Source organism: Mytilus trossulus, chromosome 7 (assembly GCF_036588685.1).
Source record: "Mytilus trossulus isolate FHL-02 chromosome 7, PNRI_Mtr1.1.1.hap1, whole genome shotgun sequence".
Classification (NCBI taxonomy): domain Eukaryota; kingdom Metazoa; phylum Mollusca; class Bivalvia; order Mytilida; family Mytilidae; genus Mytilus; species Mytilus trossulus.
In genome coordinates, this window is record NC_086379.1 from 55,808,747 (window position 1) to 55,829,807 (window position 21,061).

Here is a 21,061-nt window from a genome sequence, read left to right on the forward strand (position 1 = left end):
ATGTACACTTCAGACATTATATTTAAACATTCTGTATTGTTTTTTCATAAATCGTTTTGACAGAGAAAAAAAATAACATATAAAAGCAAAGAAAAATATCAGTTAACTAGAATTTATCATGAATGTCCAACACTGAGAGTGACATCAGTAACTATATGCATGTCCCCATCGAAAAAAATCGCTTATCATTTTTGTACCAAATCTCTACCACTAATTTCATATATAAAAAAAAAACAGAAACGAGGCATGATCGAGTTAACACAAAATTCGAAAAAAATATATACATAGCAAGAATGTATAGCTATCTTCCCGTCTTGATAGATCACCACAGAGCCTTTAAAAATAGACAAAGGATGTGGCAAGGAAATTAGAGCTTACCTAATACAGTAACAGAAAACCAGTGCAACACGTTTAAATCTGTTGAATTCGGTACATTTCATCTGACCGGTACTTTAAACAAATACCTCCAAACAAACATTGTCAGGAGAAAGAAGAAATTCCGAATCTCAAAAAACATGTACATAAACTAGGATGCATTTCATAATATCTTATTTGATGATTCGCATGAGAGACAGAGGAGGACCGCTCCAGTCATACTCCAGTGATTCCCTATATGATCAACCATTGTTTTCCCACAAAAGGAGGAACTGCCACCTCTGAATTAATGATTTGCTATTCGGGCTATAACTTTCCCAGATACAGTTGGTCTTGGAAGGTTTTTGATTTTTTTCTATAATGTGTGTTCTATACGGATATTTCTACTCATTCAAACCAATTGTATATTTATGGTTTGATTGACATGAGTTGGTTCCTTGTGTTCATGCCGTTCTGAACATGTATGAAGTATTTGCCACTGGACGTTAACCAACCAACAATCAATCAATCTTGTGTTCAGATATTTACATAAGTAACATTTTTATGAAATAAAAGTTGGATATGTTTGATACAAAAAATGGCGAAAGATCCAAAAATATATCAATCTCATAAAATGAAATTATACTGATAATATTATTGCGAGAGAAAAAAATCAAAGAAAAGACTCACAACGGTACACAAAAAGCAACCTATAAAACTAAAGAATGGGCATGAAGAACTCCTTTAAAACCCTGTGTTCATCCCAGGTACCCTTTAAGTGTATGCAAACCTTCCTTCACTTGTGACACCAATCGTGAGGTCATCTAAGTATTAAGTCGGTGATAAGTCTAATTGGGTAGGTCACATTCGAGATACCTAGAATGGGATTGTGGTAACGACAGTTGGACCATACCCGTCGTCGTCTGCTCGTAATGACGTCTGTTTTTTTATGCTCGAGGGGCTGTTTTCAAATTCACCACTCTGTCCTAAAGTTTTGTTCTCAACCAACCTTTGATTATTAATTTCTATATGTAAGTCAAGGTAGCAGGCAGATTTAACTGTAGCTGTTGCATCATCTATTTCAAGTTCGATGGGATAGATGCGTCAAGCATATATCGAGTTATCAAATTATGAGTTATTTAGTGTGAGAACATATTCTATCCTCCTCCATAATAATCTCCTGTATGAAGTCGGCCTTATATTAAAAAGGGCACAAGTTGGCAAGAAGAGGAGCACAGTTGGTTCCTATGGAAATGTCGGGGTTTTTTTTTAAACACGTTCTCCAAATGTAAAAGTATAACTATTTTAACAGTTATAATGCGTTTAAGAATTTAAGAATTTATTTATCATAATAAAGATATAAACGCAAAGCCAAAACAAACTGCAACATGTCGTTAAACTGAAATAGAAAACTGTGTATTGCTTCTCACATCGAAATATATTTTGATGAATATTTGCATATACAACGAACGACTGACGAAAGAAATAAATAAACCTATACAAAACGTTTCTAATAAGATCATTTAATCTATTGTTCATGATTGTATTTAGAATCATATTCAAAACAGTGTGGTCCTGGCCATTGATTGACGACCTAAATTATCCCATTGACTGGGACAGATTAGGTGAACGTTTGTCGGTAACAATCACTGCTCCCTATGTACTTGTTAAATACACTGAATCTGTGAGGTCACCAAAGGTTCTCAACACCTAAATAAAGCAATTCGAAAAACGAATCCGGAATAAGTACGATGTGTTGATTTATATCAATAATATAAATCAAAACATAAAGGTTATTCCTGAATAATTTTTCGAATTATTTTATTATTAAAGGCATTAAGAACCTTTGGTGACCCCGCAGTTTAAATTCTATAATAAGTAAGAAGTGAGCAATGGTCGTTACAGACAAACGTTCACCTAATCTGTCCCAGTCAATGGGATAATTTAGGTCGTCAATCAATGGCCAGGACCATACTGTTTTGAATATGATTCTATTCATTTTTGGCCTTTTGGATTGATTCAATTGTATTCATTGTTTAAGAGAGACAGAGGATACGAAATCGATAATCAAACTCTGTACGGAAGAACAAATAATGCCATGGAAAAGAAACGAAAAGAGAAATAACAGAATACAAAACACAACATCGAAAACAACAGACTAAGCCCGGGAGAGATCAAGTGTGCTCTGAATGGGTTAACACATCCACATGTGATATGCTTTGCTCTGGGTGCGTTAACAGATCCACTTGTGATATGCTTTGCTATGGATGGATTAACAGATCTACATGTGATATGTTTATTATGAAGTAACTAGTTACAAATGAAAATAGTTAATTAAGTCAAGAGGTTCATGCTAGAAGATGTAAATAAAAGTAGCTATTTTACAGCAATTGTTTATTTATTTTCACTGTTGGACACACATGGTTTTCACTTATAAGGTTACAAGAATGTAATTATTTATATAGGCGACAATAATAGCCCTTTTTTGGTCATGCGTTTTCACTATCAAAGATCCATTGAAAATGTTTTCGAGTTTTGAATTATCAACACCATTGGGTGTAATTGAAATGGTCAAACACATATCGTGCAGCAGCATTTTTAATAGAAAAATGGCATTTTTTAAGGGTACTCAATGGTTCCGGAATTTTCGAAATAGTATGAATGAAGAACACCCCTTGCTTAATTTGGCACAGAAAATGTTGCTTGTCACAGAGAATTTTCTCTAAATGTCTCGCTATTTATACACCAATAGCCTACACCCATTTTGAACTATTTCAATTTTTTATTTCTAATTACAAGGGCAGCAGAAAATAAATTTGCTTCTACCTATGTTCATCCTGCCTTTAAGTTATGCAAAGTTATTTATGTTCAGTTCTATCCGGGCATATGTATTTATTTTCAACCCCGCTATAGAAAATCAAATGTGCGTCGCCTATTATTTAAAACAGTACATTTTTTAACTTAAAAAAAAAAAAAAAAAACTCAGCTCTTTTCTTGCAATGTGTTAGGATTTTGGGCAAATATTTGAGCTGACATGAATTAACATAAAAAATTGGACTTCATAAATTGGGATAAAGCCGATATAGTAAATCGAGATATCGGTACTTATCTTTGTTCTTATCGTGCTTCCTGCGGGGAATGATACTTATTTCTGTTCTTATCGTGCTTTCTGCTGGGAATGATACTTATTATTGTGACAAAAAGAAAATAGAATTTCAGAAAGTATGATTTTATTTTTCTTAAACTTTGGCCTTTTAAGGCAAAAAAAAAATGATTATAAATTTAGTAATAATATTTGTAAAAAAATAATGCAACAGATATAAGAGTGATTTTACTTTATTCTTATAGAAAACAACAAAGCTTATATGTGCATACTATTGTCATAGAATATATACATACACATTATTGCAGAACAACTGTAGACAAGAAAATTACTTAAGAATTGAATGCTCTTTTTTGTAAATTTATTTGGGTGTAAAAGCGTTGACCGAAGTACATTTTGTATGAAGCGCGGAAGCGCTTCATACTAAAAATGTGCGCATGGTGAACGCTTTTACAACCCTATAAAGTTACAAAAAAAAGCATTCATTACTTATAATTACATTTTTACCAATAGGATCATAAAAGCACGCCTTTTATCAAGTTTTTATTTCATTTACCTGTGCACTTTATTGTGGGACCTCGTGTCATCATGTATGAAAAGTTGCATTGTGTAATGCAATTGATTACGGAATATCACGAGATTGCCAGTTAGCCAATCAGAATAACAAAACATACATCTAATGTAATTATATGCATATAACAGTGGCGTATACAGAGAAAATATTGCAAATCAATATTTTATTACATTCCACGTTAATTGATGCCGGTTAAACAATTGTAAAAACAGATTCAATTGTATAAATATACCTTTGAGTATACTGTATCATTTTTTTGTATGTCATATTTGTTCATTTTAAAGGAAATAAAATTCATTCTCAATACCACCTAGTTAGTAACATAAAGCACTAACTTCTTTTCCTATCTTTACAGCGCTTGCATGAATGTGCATTGATATATGGTTTAAAATATCACATACTGTAGTGATGAGCTTTAAATTTTATTAAGCAAAACTTTTAATATGAATCAATTACTAGTATTATAATTGTAAGTAATAATAGTTTTAAGTTTTACCGTTAGCTTTTTCTCTTGAAGTCTTTCACATTTTCATGTCAGGGCCTTATATGACCTTATATAGCCGTATATAGCCGTATAAGCCGTATATATACGGTACGAAATTTCTTATTATTGAAGATCATACAGTGAGCTATTCTTGGTTATATCATCTTTATTCTCTGTTGAAATAAGATAAATGAATGTACACGTAGGGAAAAAAGTTACGGATACAAAGTCACAGGAAAGAGGTCATTTCAGAAAATAAAGTCATTATAAAATTTAACAAATAGTAAATACGTATATATATATTAATATTAAACTTTTTGAATATAATTATACTTTAGAAAAAAATATTTATAAATCATATGATGTCCCAGGTTTCAAATATCATACATGTCATCATGTCTAAAACATATAAAGGTTAAACTATGGAAAATGAAGAAACAAAAATCTTTAATCATTTCTAGGTCATTTCACTTTTTCTGACAAATTCTTGTGTGTATAGATATACAGAGTTATAAGAAGACAGCATTTGATATGTGCCGCACTTCTCCAATTAAAAAAAAAGACCGATCGAATGGAAAATTTTAAAATACCTTTAAATAATAGGAAAACGAAATATTAAAGAAAAAAATACACATTTATTGTTTCTTGCAAAAATTGCTTCTGGTTTCTTAAACTACCATAAAGGAATAACAAATCAGAAATACTCGACAAACAACATAATCATAAATGATGCAAACAAAAGTTCTGGTAAGTGCGTTGTTTTAACCGACGAATTCGATGGGTCGTACTTGACAGTTGTCGATTTTGGTATAACAAGTGGACGTTTCGTCGTTTTTGTATCTGGCTTTGGTGTTGTAGTAGTAGAAGTGGTAGTAGTAGTAGTTGTTGTTGTTGTTGATGTTGATGTCGTCGTTGTCGGATTCAAGAAGTGTGGTACATCGTTTAACCAGAAGTTTACTCTGTCTTGAAAGAGATTAGAGCCGGTTGACATTTGTACCGACATTTTCAGAAATGCTTTGTCGTCTGGTAAATACTGTGGCCATGTTTGTGTCAGTTGGTCATCATTCGGGTTTCTAAAATGTGTAAAATAAATTTTCATTTAACTTTATTGTTACATCTAACTTTAAATCTTAAAAAGATAATATTTTTTATAAAGTCACTATCGCATTGTTCCATTTATACATTATAAAATGTAAGCATTATCTTCGTAAATCAAAAGTAAGAGAACATTAGAAACTCGCAACGTCACGAGATTGATTTTCTCGCTTGAGCTGGGACGGCGAAAGCGAGAAAGGCAATTAGAGTTTAGATGACCAATGATAATCTGTTTATCGCTATTTTATCTATAACGACGTTGTCAATTTGATGTCAATTTCATTAGCAACGCCACGTGCCTCCTAAGTTTCTATCGTTAATTTTCCCCCGCAATCGAGTAGCATGATATGAAAATCTCTCACAAAAAATATCAAAGGAAAAACGCACAAAATAGCGATAAATTATAATTATCGCTAGAAACTAAGGGCGCGTGTGCTGCTGTAAATGAAATTTACAACGTCGTCATATATATAAAAATATATTTTATTGTCTAAATATACAATAGAATTGGATACAAGTTATAACAACTTAATAATATAATAGGTAAAATAGTGATAAATATATTATCAATGGTCATCTCAACTTGATTGCTCTTCTCACTTTCGCCGTACCGGCTCCAGCAAGATAATTATTATCGTTGAGATGACCAACGATAATCTATTATCATATAGTAGAAAAGTGAAAGTATTTCCATCTTGTTCCACTCAAAGCATGCGTTTGACTCATTATTTGCAGGCAGAGTTGATCTCCATCAATAAGTAAGCATACTTACCCGGTGTTGATGAAGTTGCTGTAATATTTTATAGCAGAGTCTGTAAGAGATATAAGAAAGTCTGGAAACATATCAGGGTTAGAACTATGTAAAGATTTTGTCTGCAATAAGTACAACATTCCGTCAACATCGATAGTTCCATTCATCCATTCATTGCCTTGCATAAATGTATTTGCTGGCGATAACTCTGACCAGAAAGAAAGATAAACTTCCTTATTTGAATGTGTTTTTAAATGTGTATTCAGTAAATCTGTTACCGGTGCATATGTAAAGAAATCTCCTATTGCTCTAAGAACATTACGACTTTGCTCTTTTTCATCGCTAGACGAGTACCAGTCGCATATCATTTTTTTAAGGTCGTCTATTTTTGTGGTTTGATAAAATGGAGAGATGATATTTGGAATGTAATGATTGCACAACACAGTCTTTGGTACCTTCTGGTTTGTTTCAAAGTTATATTGACTTTGTAATGGTGCTAATTGTTCGTAAACATTGATGAAATTTTCATATTCAGATAACGTGCTCAAAACATCTACAGGTATTAGAGATTTAAAGTCAGTTGCAGGAAGAATAAATTCATTGTCGACAACGGGTCCAAAATTATACCAAAATGTGTCCGAATAAGTGGAAACAACACCATTCGCAATGGACCCTTTTTCTAAAATTTCACTTTCAGTTTTAGACATTAAACAATCATATATTTGCTGTGAAGTAAACACCACACTATTTTGAGACGCATCGGGGCATAACTGATTTGCCAGAGTTTGTGAGTATTCTTCTGCTTCTTTCCATATAGCCCCATGTGTATTAGCAACCGTAGAGAAAAGCATGATTCTTTGGAAGTTTCCAAAATTTAAAGGAGTGCTTGCTTGTAAAGTGGTACATAGTCCAGTAGATTGAAAGCCTCCTAATGTTATCCGAGATGGATCACCACCAAATGCTTGTATATTGGACTTAACCCATTCTATTGCCATTTTCTGGTCCCATAATCCAAAGTTTCCAGGAATAACAGAATCCCCAGTTGACAGGAATCCGAACACACCCAATCGAAACGCTACAACTACGTTAATCACGTCACCGTACAAAACTAAATCTGACGTTGGTAGAAGTCCTCTCTGACCAGACTCAAATTTTTCACCGGCAAACCAAATAACTACCGATTTGCTAGAAGTTGTGTCTGACACCGGAACAAATAAGTCTAGTAAAAGACAATCTTCACTTATATCTCCACTTGGGAGAAAATCGACCATCCAGTCGGCAATAACTTGGCTGCAAATTCTTCCCCCTGTTATTGTGCCGTCTATGATACCTCCCCAAGATTTCAGTGGTTTCGGTTTTTCGAATCTCTTTGGTGGTTCAGCATACGGAATCGCGATGAAACTTTGCACGGCTATGCCATTTGTATCCATCTGTAAACCTTTAATCTGTCCGAGTTCTGTCGAAACAATCACTTCAGTTGGTAAGCTAATTTCACCAAGGGAATACACTGGATACAGCAAAAGAGCAAATAAATTCAAGATTCGTTTATACATCTGTAAAATAGTTAAGTCATACTTTAAAATTTCAGAACTTCAAGAAACCAAGAGATATAAATTTCATGATATAATTATGTAGGACCAACAAGAAAACGTTTATTCTTAGAAAGCAACTTGCTTGCAATATGAATGGTGTAAATCGCAACCATGTCTGATAAACTATTTACACTCGGGGAGAAAGAAAAGAAATTGTTAAGCGTTGACTTTTAGCAGGAGAATTTTTCGCAATAGACTGATTTCATACTGATGTTGAGTCAAACATCCAGGTATAAAAATTACTAAAGTAATCATGGAAACGCATCTAAAAAAAATAATTCGGTATCTTATTATCACATAATTGTCATCAGGGTGCATTACTCTAGAAAAAAAACTTATTAAATCTTTATGATTTACCTTCACTTATTTCACAAAAGAATCTGGCGGGGAAATACTTCAAGTCACTATCAACGTAAACCTTTTACTCTAACAGTACCAAAATTACACCTACTTCGTTTTTTAGATAGTCATACTATTAAGTAAGTGATTTGGAATGTATTCATCATGTATATTAAAATATGAAGATTTTGTATTCCGGGTATAGCATAGTAGGTGCCTAAATCCATGTAAACAAAACAACATAGGAACTGTACAACAACAAAAAAATCACACATGATCAAAAGCAACAATCAACAATCACTTAATTACAGGCTCCAGCATGTCTTGGGGGCAGACACACATATAATGTGGTGGGGGTAAAACATGTTCGCTGGTCCTAATATATATATATCGGCATGGGACGTTTGCGCTTTTCAATGGACATTTGCGCTTTTTTTTGTGGACACTTGCTCTTCAAAACATAGGACATTTGCGCTTTTTAAAAATGGACATTTGCGCTTTTTACATAGGACATTTGCGCTTTTTTATATCTTTGACTTCCCAATCTTTTATCCGGGTTTAGCCAGCAGTGTTAAAGTCATTCTTTATGGTTAAAAGTTTTAAAAATCATTTCATAGCACATTGTTGATGTATGTTTAAAAGTTATGTACAGATAAAAGGAGACATTCTAAAGAAATTAAATCAAGTACTGTCATCACAATTACATGTCAGTTTTAGCTTGATATTTGAAGCCCAATGAGTGAACAAATTTTGCTCTTCTTATCTGTCCTGATTGGTACTTAGCCTACATCTGAAATAAATGATCGAGCTTCTCATTCTCAATTCTTGATTGGGAAGCCTGTTCATCAATGTACCAAATCTTTAATATAATTTACTGACTGTTGTTCAATAATGCTCTTCAAAAATATAAAAATGGCAGGATGAGTCATGTAAAACTGTGCATTGTAGTGAGCATGGAAGGATTCTGGACCATTTGCTGTACGCTTACTGTATGATGGCTGTTCAGCATATACTATTCTTCTCATTAAGATTACAGGTAGTCGACTATAGGTAAAAAGCGCAAATGTCCGGTCAGTTTAATACAAGTGAATCAAAATTAAAAGCGCAAATGTCCATAGTATTTGAAGCGCAAATGTCCTATGATTTTACAGGTAAAAAAGCGCAAATGTCCTGTGCCCAATACATATAGCCCTCTCCTAACCTAGGACAGTCATTATAGCTCTGGTTAGACCAAGCGAACCTGATGCCAAATTACTGTATGTCACAAGTGTGGTTTTTTCTATGGCAACGCAATTGTGCACATTTTTATACAATGTTGTAGTGTAGCGCCTACAAGAGACTTGTTTTGGATAGATCTGATTAATATTGGACCAATTGAGTTTAGCGCAACGCTCTATGCTATGGAAGACATATACTTGAGACTAACTCTACTATCATGTAATAGTGACAAATTTTTCATTCTTGAAAAATCAGATGCAGACAGTTTCACCCACTCATGTGTAAAGTTTATTTATAGGTTATGCAAGGAATATGACAGTCAACTTGATATTTATCACAACTGAAAAATATTAAAGACATTTTTCGATTCATCTGAACATTTACTTATCTTTTCTATTTATTCAATGATCTTTTTAATAATTCATTATTATAAATATTTATTTTTTCTTTTAATTGTTCAAATCGTTATTTAATTTTTTTTATTATTAGCACTCTGTATTATACCACATTTTTATTTATGTTCATGTATATCCATACTCTCCTTAAGGAGGATAATAAACATATATATATATATAAACTTGTCAACAGCAGCTTTTAAAAAATCAAATCTCTAAACAGGTTATCCCACACTATTTAAGCCGAACATTATCAACACCTTTTATCAACAAATGATATCTTCCGTGCTTATTTGACTTGTGATCCTTTTGTTTTCGTATTAGTACATTTTGATTTTGATCTTTTCGGTTGCTGTTGTGTTTTTGTTCTCACGTTTTGATTCCATTTTTATTTATGACTGACTGTCAACCATTTCCATTTGTTTAAAAGAAGGTATTATGAGGTAAAGTCGCATATATCCTACAGCCGATTGCATTCAGTTTGTATGTAAAGGTAATACCTTTGGTTAGCTTGATTGCTAGCTGAACCGTGCATGATTGCTAGCTGAACCGTGCATTCATTATTAGGTTAGATAAACTATCATCCTTCAAGAGTAGACTAGTTCGACAGAGAACCAATCTATCTGTCTGTAGGTCTAGGCTACTTCGAAACGAGCGAAGTGTACTACCTTATAATGACTTCACGGTTCAACTAGCAAGTATGCTAACCAAAGATATTACCTTTACCTACACACTGAGTGCAATCGGATGTAATTAAGTCAAGCTTTTTGATTTTCATTGATGTCTTATACAAGAATATTTAATGTATTACCTAAAAAAAAATAAGGTGTTATATATGTGAACATAAGCATTTACTTTTGACGGAGAAAATCATATTCTATCCGTTTTATTGTTTTTTAAATGTAGACTTGTATTGTTGAAACAAAACCCGTAACAATGATTCTAATAACGTGTTACCTCGCATAACATGTTTCATTTCTGAGCAATTTAGTTGTTCACTTTTATTTAACCCACGAAAGATGAATATCATTATTCTACAATATAATTCATATATTCTAAATTTTCAACTATAAATTATCAATCTGCTAAAAGTAGGCACCTTGCGCTTTGTTATCGATATAATTATGTGTTAATCCGACAGTAATTGAGGGGTACAACCAATTAAATACGAAGAAAATAACCTAGACCTACCAATTATTCAAACTTCAGCCTTAATCTAAATTGACCTACAGTATCAATTCAAAACTGTTTGACCTTCAAATTTTATTGTTCGGTTGTATTTATCAATTGTGGCTGTGTAATGACACCCAATGAGGTTGAAAATCCTCCCTTCCCTTCCATAATCTCTTTTCACCAATTAGACATATTCTCAGCACAGAAAAGCACCATATGTAGATAAGTGATGTAAACATTATTACTATGACCTTTATACTTATTATTTCAAACAAATATAATCGCTAACCTTCACTCATGGGTATTAGAATTTAAGAACTGAATGCTTCGTATTGTTATTGTATATGTTGGTGTGAAAGCGTGACTGAAGGCACATTTAGTGCGAGAGGGTGAATAATTTTTGGGTTCAAATTTTAATACAGAAATATTTTTCGTGTATTTTTTTACTTAAATAAGGCCTTTATTTTTCTCGTTCGAATTGTCTTACAATGTCTTATCGGGGCCTTTTATAGCTGACTACGCGGTATGGGCTTTGCTTATTGTTGAAGGGCGTACGGTGACCTATAGTTGTTAATGTCTTTTATGGATAGTTTTGTGTCATAGGCAATCATACCACATCTTCTTTTTTTTTTTATATTAAATCAAATACAAGTTATTTTTAATTCCAAATACAACATTTATAATTTGACACTTGTATAAAATATGATGGGATAGCACAAAATAAAAAAGAACCGAAATGCTTGATTGAGGACACGCATTGTGTTGTGAATCTTTGGCTTGGAAGTGTTTTCAGGAACTCTGTTTCAAGCTCTAATAAAATCGGGTTTTTGTTTACAGTATATTTCATATAGTTAGTTTTCTTAGAAACATAATCATTGCATGCCACATTTCATCTATTTATGACCCATAAAGAGTGACAAAATAAATTATCAAATGCTTTGAATTTCAGAAAAGATCGAAAGAATTTTCAAACATAGACCTAGTTGTGAAACTGAATGTGAAAATGACTACTTCTTTCTAGAATGTAATGGAATCATGTAATTTAAATACAGTTAGTAAAATTATCACAGAGGACACTTTTTACATTCTTTACATTCTTTACATAAAAACGTTATGATATGCTATGGCTTACTTATTTTGTAAACTCTTCAAATCCAAGCATTTGGGAATGTGTCAACAGACATTGTTTTATGCGCTGTATTTTCCATACATTTAAACTAATTGATTGTTGTTTAAAGTCATATGAAACCAGTGATTGGTGAACTAGAGGCCATAAAGAGCCTGTGTCGCTCACCTTAGTCTATGTGAATATTAAACAAAGGAAGCAGATGGATTCATGACACAATTGTATTTTGGTGATGGTGATGTGTTTGTACATCTTACTTTACTGAACATTCTTGCTGCTTACAATTATCTCTATCTATAAGAAACTTGGCCCAGTAGTTTCAGTGGAAAATTTTATTAAAATTTTACAAATTTTATGAAAATTGTTAAAAATTTACTATAAAGGACAATAACTCCTTAAGGGGCCATTTCGGTCATGATGACTTATTTGTAAATCTTACTTTGCTAAACCTTATTGCTGTTTACAGTTTATCTCTATCTATAATAATATTCAAGATAATAACCAAAAATAGTAAAACTTCCTAAAAATTACCAATTCAAGGGCAGCAACCCAACAAAGGGTTGTCCGATTCATCTGAAAATTTCAGGGCAGATAGATATTGACCTGATAAACAATTTTACCCCTGTCAGATTTGCTCTTAATGCTTTGGTTTTGAGTTATAAGCCAAAAAGTGCATTTTACCCCTATGTTCTATTTTTAGCCGTGGCGGCCATCTAAGTTGTATGGCCGGGTCACCGGACACATTTTTTAAACTAGATACCCCAAAGATGATTGTGGCCAAGTTTGGATTAACTTTGGCGCAGTAGTTTCAGAGGTGATGATTTTTGTAACACATTACTAAGATTTATGAAAAATTGTTAAAAATTGACTAAAAAGGGCAATAACTCCTAAAGGGGTCAACTGACCATTTCGGTCATGTTGACTTATTTGTAAATCTTATTTTGCTGAACATTATTGCTGTTTACAGTTTATCTTAATCTATAATAATATTCGAGATAATGACCAAAAACAGTAAAATTTCCTTAAAATTACCAATTTAGGGGCAGCAACCCAACAACAGATTGTCCGATTTTTCAGATGGCAGATAGATCTTGACCTGTTAAACAATTTTATCCCGTCTCAGATTTGCTCTAAATGCTTTGGTTTTTGAGTTATAAGCCCAAAACTCCATTTTACACCTATGTTATATTTTTAGCCGTGGAGGCAATCTTGGTTGGATGGCCGGGTCACTGGACATATTATTTAAACTAGATACCCCAAAGATGATTGTGGCCATGTATGGATTCATTTGGCCCAGTAGTCAAAGAGGAGAAGATTTTTGTAACAACATTGTCAAGAATCAGTCCGGTCGACATTGCGCATGCGTGAATTCAGATACCCTACATGGATACAATTGTTATATAGAAGTTGTATGGAAAATAATCTTTAACAGACGATATTCGATTTTCTTCTCAGTTCTTTTCTTCACTGTTGAGATCACCATAATCCTTAATGTGTCTTCTTTTTAATGATATAAATTATTTTAAATTAATGTTTAAACTTAATGCAACAAATTTAGATTTTTCATAAAGGGATGTCAAATGGCTTACATTTGCCGTTATTCTTGCAGAAAATGTCATTTTTAGGAAAAGTGGTCAGTTTTGAAAAAATAAATAAAATACTTTTACTGATGACATTCCTTACCTGTTGAGACCAAGAGAAAGATGAAAAGTTATAGTTTAAAGTGGTGTAGTTTATTTTTAAATTGGTTATTGTCTACTTGCACCAATTTTGATTTAAAAGTAGGCGATCTTAAGTTTTTATTCTATCAATTTCTATTTGACAACAGGATACATTGTTTGTGTAAACAGATAGCAGCTTGTTACACAATCTTATTTATACAGTCACGCTGAGAATTAATAATTCATGTGATATAGTTTAAACGACGTTTTGTATTGACTATGTTTAGGGCTGAAGGAATTACAAAACACTAAATAATATGAAATTCACGTTTTTATAATTGAAGTTAATTATAATCAAAGTTTTTGTTTGTGTCTGTTTTCACGTGCTTATAACCGATAATAAATAAAGTATGAGGATGCAATCGTAATATAAACGCATTGTATTCAAAAGATGCACGTTCAGCTGAGTGTTTTATCAATACACAATCACTTTTTTTTTTAAAATTAATGGGATTAAATTGCTTCTATTCATATTTGGTAATATAAAAAAAAAAGAAGTTCAGTAGTAGCTGTATGATTGCATATTATCAATGAGACAACTCCCCCAGTGACTATAGTTGCATTTTAACTGGTCCTTTTGGCTCTTTTTCGTAACAATACTTGTATAACCTTTTTAATGCTATTTTTTTCACGATTTCAATACACAATCTTAAAGGAGAACAATTATATTTCGTCGCGATTTAACAGTGCACAAATCAGCAAATAGAATGCATCTGAATTCGACTACTTGATACGGCAAGTTAAAATCAGATAACAGATATTTCATCAAAACTAAGTTTCTGTTATTAATTTCCTAAAACCAAGGATTTGTATAGTGTAACTATACAAATCCTTGCTAAAACTAAATATACGAATAATGTGTGCCCACAATACATTAGAAAGTTAACACCTTTCAAGACACGTTTTACCATGATGATATAAAATAAAGAAACTTGTTGGTGACTTAATTAATCGAAACTAACATATATCTCTAAATACAACAGTATTCTTGTATAAATTGAAAATAAACTACTGTTTATAGAATTGCTTTGTCATTTTATTTTATCCCAAGCTCTTCAACTGAATTAAAATTCATTGAACCGAAACAATATTAAATAAAAAGTCAATTATTTCATAAAAAACCGATAACGATTGTTAGCTTTGAACAGGTACTTGCATGACAATTAACATATCAGCTTCAGGCTATATACCTGTGGATATATGGTGGAAACGATGCTGGAAGCTTGTACTATAGTATTTTATTGAAAACAGGAAAGGGTCAATAAATATGACATTTCCGAGATTTCATTTTCAGACATAACTTTATTTAATTTTATAATTTTAACGGGATGACCTACTCTCCACCCACGAAATTCACAGGCTACTACTATATAGGGTTCTGTAAACTTTAATTGAATAATTTGGCTATCATAATGTATGAAACACTTTCTTTTCCTTCATAAATGATTTAAACAGAGCCATAGATATATGTAAACTACTTATTTATATCTCTGGTTTAACTTAGAAGTTAATACGATAATTTACAAATTAAGACGAGGTGGTATGATTGGCAATGAGAATGGAAACGAAAAATGTGTAAAAAAGATAGACAACAATCCGACCAAAGAGCAAAAAACGGCCCAAATCCACAAATTGGTCTTAAATGCAACACAAGAATATTCCGCGTGCGCTAGTTTGCCCCTATACACAATATTGTTAACTATATTTCAGCAAAAAGAACGCCACACCAAACTCCGTAACATAAATGAACCAACGTTTAAAAAAAACAAAAAAACTGTGCACGCACGCACACACACAAGACTAACAAAGGCCAGCTGTTTCTTATTTGGGACAAGCACAAAAATGCGGTGGGTTAAACGTGCTATATACAGATCTCATGTTAAATGTCGAAACAATGAAAATAGGGGGAAACCCAATTAAACGAACTGGTATATGCTTAATTAATAACACCAAGAAAATAAATATTTCAGACAGCAAGAAACGACAACCAAATAGTTACAAGTAATTTGTTCCTGGCTTTATAAAACGGAACTAGAAACCGTGATATTCAGCGGTGTTAAAATGTTTGTGAGTGCTCAAATATATATGTGGTATGAAAGCACAACACAAGACAAAACTGTTGAAATTAGTAGAAAAGGCTTCATTGTCAGATTGGTATGAAACTTATGTACAGAATACAAAAGATCTAAAGTACCGATTTGAAGATAAATTATCCACCAGTACACATCCAAAAAAATATTTAAAAAAAACAAAGAGATGTGGTATGATTGCCAATAAGACAACTATCCTCCAAAGTTCAAATGAAGTGGACGTATTTAATTATAGGCAACCGTACGGCCTTCAACAATGAGAAACACATACCATTTAATCGGCTATGAAAGGCCCAACATAAAAAATATAAAATTATTCAATTGAGAAGACTACATTCATAACAAAACAATTTACGAAAAAAAATATGACCGACATTAACCAACAATACTTTATTTTACTCGAGGAATTGTGTTGTTATCCGCACTCAAAGTATACTGTTAAATTTAATAATTTTGAACTGTCGATGAATGTTTGAAATTAAATAAAATGAAAGACATTTCGAATTCTTGAGGTACCAGTTATAGATATAGGAAGATGTGGTATGAGTGCCAATGAGACAACTCTCCGTCCAAGTCACAATTTGTATAAATAAACTTTTACAGGTCAAGGTACGGTGTTCAACACGGAGCTTAGTCTCACACCGAACAGCAAGCTATAAAGAAAAAGAAAAGAATCGTAAGACAACAGCCTTTCAGCCAATTACATGTGAAATAGTTGTACTAAAATTTCAATTACATTTCAGTCAGTTTGATGCTCAATTCATTTAAAAAAAATAATATCTATTTTTATTTATATGCATCTTACATTTACCAATTGAGATCAAACATCGTGAGACGTTTTAACTAGGACTTATAATCTTCTTTAGAAGTCCCGGGTTTCAACCTAGATCGAAGATCTCTCCGGCCTTCAATCAATTTAACAAACTGCAACAAAATACAGAAAACATGATTCGAAATTATCTTAAAGATAACATCTGGTATTGGTTTTCACTGAAATTATCTTTACAAAACAGCGGGTGTTCGACCCCTCAATTGTGCGTCTTATCGCACATGTCAAATTTTCAAGTAACCTCATGTGGAGCGAGGATGGGTTATCGTCCTTGTCGATACAATTAATTGTTATCAAATTGAGTTATCTCCCTTAAACCGGACAGATTCTTGACAATGAAATTACTAAGATTAACGAAAAATGGTTAAAAATTGACTATAAAGGGCAATAACTCCTAAAGAGGTCAACTTACCATTTCGGACATGTTGACTTATTTGTAAATCTTACTTTGCTGAATATTATTGCTGTTTACAGTTTATCTCTATCTATAATAATATTCAAGATAATAACCAAGAAGAGCAAAATGCCCTTAAAATTACCAAATTAGGGGCAGCAACCCAACAACAGGTGGTCCGATTCATCAGAAATTTTCAGGGCAGATAGATCATGACCTGATAAACAATTTTATCCCGATGTCGGATTTGCTCTAAATGCTTTGGTTTTTTAGTTATAAGCCAAAAAATGCATTTTACCCTATGTTCTATTTTTAGCCATGGTGGCCATCTTGGTTGGTTTGTCACCGGACACATTTTTTAAACCAGATACAACAATGATGATTGTGGCCAAGTTTGGTTTAATTTGGGCCAGTAGTTTCAAAGGAGAAGATTTTTGTAAAAGTTAACGACGACGGACGACGACAACTGACGCCGGACGCAAAGTGATGGGAAAAGCTCACTTGGCCCTTTGGGCCAGATGAGCTAAAAATAATATTTATCCAATTCTTGAACCAATGCATGTTATCATAAAGTTAGTCCTCTGTGCACGATTTTATCATTTTTTACGCAAATATATCGTCTAATCGTCATTTTTTTTTTTTTTTATCTCTGTCTTTTATGATTTAACAAATATGGCTGCATTGAGTAGTGTTTAACATGAACCATCAGATAATTGTTTATTTTTATAATGACCGATTCATGCGTATTGCGATCACCGGATTTTTACAAGGAGGGTTACGCTCAGGTCACTATGCATACGGAAAATATGTCGGCGAATTGATTCCTGGAAGCAAGCAATTAAAAAAAAGTAAATTTCTTCTAAATGTGGACAAATTAAAGAACTTTCATCAGAAAAAAGCTCATGTACATAAGATGTATAATGCAAACTATCCATTTAGTTAAAAAAAAAACATATGCATATTTTTTTTTAATTTGAGGTTTGAACTTTCTTATGACTTTTTAAAGTCATATGAAACCGCAAATCAAAAAAAAAAATGATGCATATGTTTTTAGAATTATTTAAAATGGATAGTTTTCATTATAAGACTAATATACATATACTTTTTTTCACATCATAACAGAGAGACAAAAACAATTATACGATGTGTTTGCGTAAAATGACAAAAGAAATCGTGTACAGAAGACTTAGTTTATGATATATACATGCATTGGTTTAAGAATTGGATAAACGTTATTTTTCACCAGTCATTCGTTTCATATAATTTGATAAATCGAAAATAAAAACGATATGATATTATGTTAGTTCATCACAAATACATGAAAAAAAACCGCTAAGGAACAGCGCTTTCATTAATTGCTCTTCTTCATCTCAACAATCACAGTAAGATCTTCAACAAGGATCAAAAACTCCCACCTCATTATATGTTCAAGACGAATGAGTGAAAATTACAGCTGTATTTATACTATTAAAGGAAAAGTCCGATTTTATTAAGCCGCAACTTCTCAAAGTCGGAAAAAAATATGATATGACGTATACGTGAAGTGTTTTGTACTTCCTTAATTTGTCTTTAAAATCATTTTTTCCCCACAGAAACCGCCACTTTGAAAAAAAAATCCAAATAAGGAGACCGTTATTGATCGTTTTACGCATTTGCCAGCATGTCTAGTGTACGTACTACCGGCGAATGAATGCATGGGATTCCTCATTGTCATCAATTCAAAGAAATAGAATCAAATGCGTTAACCGTTCCCAAATCCTTACTGTGTCCAACTTACTACTGTGTCCAGACTCTTTGTTTCAGCATTTACTCAATTATACAGCGATTTCGCGGGCATCTTCTAGTAACGTGTAAAATTGTACATTTGACAAAGAGTATACCAGAGAACTGTTATAAATTGCCCAACAATCTCACTGCAAGACTAGAAAAAAAACCCAGACATTTCGAGAACCACGGTGGCACATCACGATATTTTTCGATAATTTTGCAGGAAATTTTGTGAGAATGGCGAATAAATCGAACGGATCGCATAACAATTCCAAGAAATAATCTGGCCGAACGCTTGAATATGAAGTAGCAACTTCAAGAACAAAATGATGTGTACAGACAGTTCTACAAAAGATGTTACGGCCTTTACAGAAAATGAAAGACTTACATATAATGGATCAGAAAGAATGCATATATCTATTGCGTATTCGAGGCAAGAGCATTTATATCGGTTACTAGTTGAAGGATTGGCAATTTGATATGGACAGAACGATCATAAAAAATGGGATTTCAATAAAAGCTGACAAAATCAAACCTTATGCTTATCAGCAATCAAAGGAACAAGAGAAACGTATTGCCATATTTTTGATTAAATGAGAACTAAATAAATATCGATAAATTAACCAATTGATTCAACATAAAAAATATTTTAGTAATCCGGCAGTGCAGCTATTATTAAAATATCAATCAGTACATATCCAACATTCAATGGATTTAGTGTAAACATTCATTAACAGTCAGAGAAAAACATGACCTTGTGCAATGCTTAGATATAGTTATACATCGGGAAATTGCAAAGCCATAACTGTGCATGTGAATATATATATAATGACAATAAGGCTAGTCTAGTGCACCCATTATTACTATTTATTAGTGATGCAGTTAATTTAAATTGCACGAAAATCTTACCTTGTTATTACAGGTATACAAAAATGGACAACCGATTTTCATAAAATTTTTACTAACATTTGATGTCTACATAAATACATGACCAGGACAGTATAAATCCAGACTAATGTCATACTGTGTATTACGTAAAAAATATCAACCAATCAGTGGGATTTATACAAAATTTAAAGACTTTTTCGGTAATTTTTTTGGTAATCCAGACATTTAATTCCTTTAAATCCTTTGAATGTTATTCATCTTCTACTCTACCATGCGTATTTAATTAAACAACGTATTAAAACATAGACCGTGTGTCTTTATTTTGCTTGATTTTTTAAATAGAAATGAATTTGAACTCGCGGACATTTTCGACAGGTCAAGTGATAGGGCTAATTAATTCAGAGTCGGATTTTAGAGGGGCTCTGGGCCCTCCTATGTGGGGAAAATTTGTTTGGTTACAACTGAAACATGACTGGAGCGGGTCCCTTCACATTGATTGATTGATTGATTGATTGATTGATTGATTGATTGATTGATTGATTGATTTAGAGCATCCATTTTCGGAACATAAATGATTTGAGTACAAAAATAATTACTATTTGCATAATGCATCCAGGAGGAACGCTTTTTTTGTAGTTTATTGCATTTTTTTGTAATAACCACCGGTTACTTGCCATGGGTGTTTATGGATAAATTATAATTGTCGTAACCACAAACTCATCCTTTTTACCTCGAATTTGAAATACTCGTACAGAAGTGTATCACCGAATGTTTGATTACACGAACAAAACGACGGATGTCACATTTAGAGCAGAACCTGTTTACCCTTCCAAGGTACCTGAGATCAACCCCGGTTTTAGTTTTGGTGGGTCTCGTGTTGTGAAGTGTTTGGACTTATGTGTTCTGTTTCATGGACTATGTTTTGTTTTGTTTCGTTGGTTGTTTTTTTTTCGGGTTTTTTTGTCATGGTGTTGCCATTTTGTCTTCAACATAAGTTTGACTGTCATTTGTTACTTCCTCTTCTCTTCAGATATCTCAGTAGAATATGATATCATTAAGTGATATTTCGAGTCGAAAATATTCGTCGGCTCTCATATCAAATACCTATCGACTGCCATTTCAAAAATAAATATTTAAAACCTCACACAAAATTGTTTTTTGGAAGTAA

General features: G+C 32.7%; 1 protein-coding gene across 1 annotated transcript; it reads right to left on the reverse strand.

The window, feature by feature from the left end:
* Positions 1–3,350: 3,350 nt before the first annotated feature.
* LOC134725341 (carboxylesterase 5A-like) lies at positions 3,351–20,022 on the reverse strand. The gene is made up of 3 exons (XM_063589073.1): positions 19,915–20,022; positions 6,383–7,914; positions 3,351–5,588 (listed from the first exon to the last, which is right to left on the reverse strand). Exons 1-3 carry the CDS (start codon positions 19,954–19,956, stop codon positions 5,210–5,212), a joined length of 1,953 nt encoding a protein of 650 aa, XP_063445143.1. The 5' UTR covers positions 19,957–20,022; the 3' UTR covers positions 3,351–5,209.
* Positions 20,023–21,061: the final 1,039 nt, after the last annotated feature.

Excerpts from the sequence above, each read along its gene's own strand:
- LOC134725341 (XM_063589073.1), bottom strand. The coding sequence starts at position 19,956 with ATGAAAATCGGTTGTCCATTTTTGTATACCTGTAATAACAAG. Across the intron at positions 7,915-19,914 it reads TGTATACCTGTAATAACAAG|ATGTATAAACGAATCTTGAA; the intron begins GTAAGATTTTCG and ends ACTATTTTACAG. Across the intron at positions 5,589-6,382 it reads AGCAACTTCATCAACACCGG|AAACCCGAATGATGACCAAC; the intron begins GTAAGTATGCTT and ends TACACATTTTAG.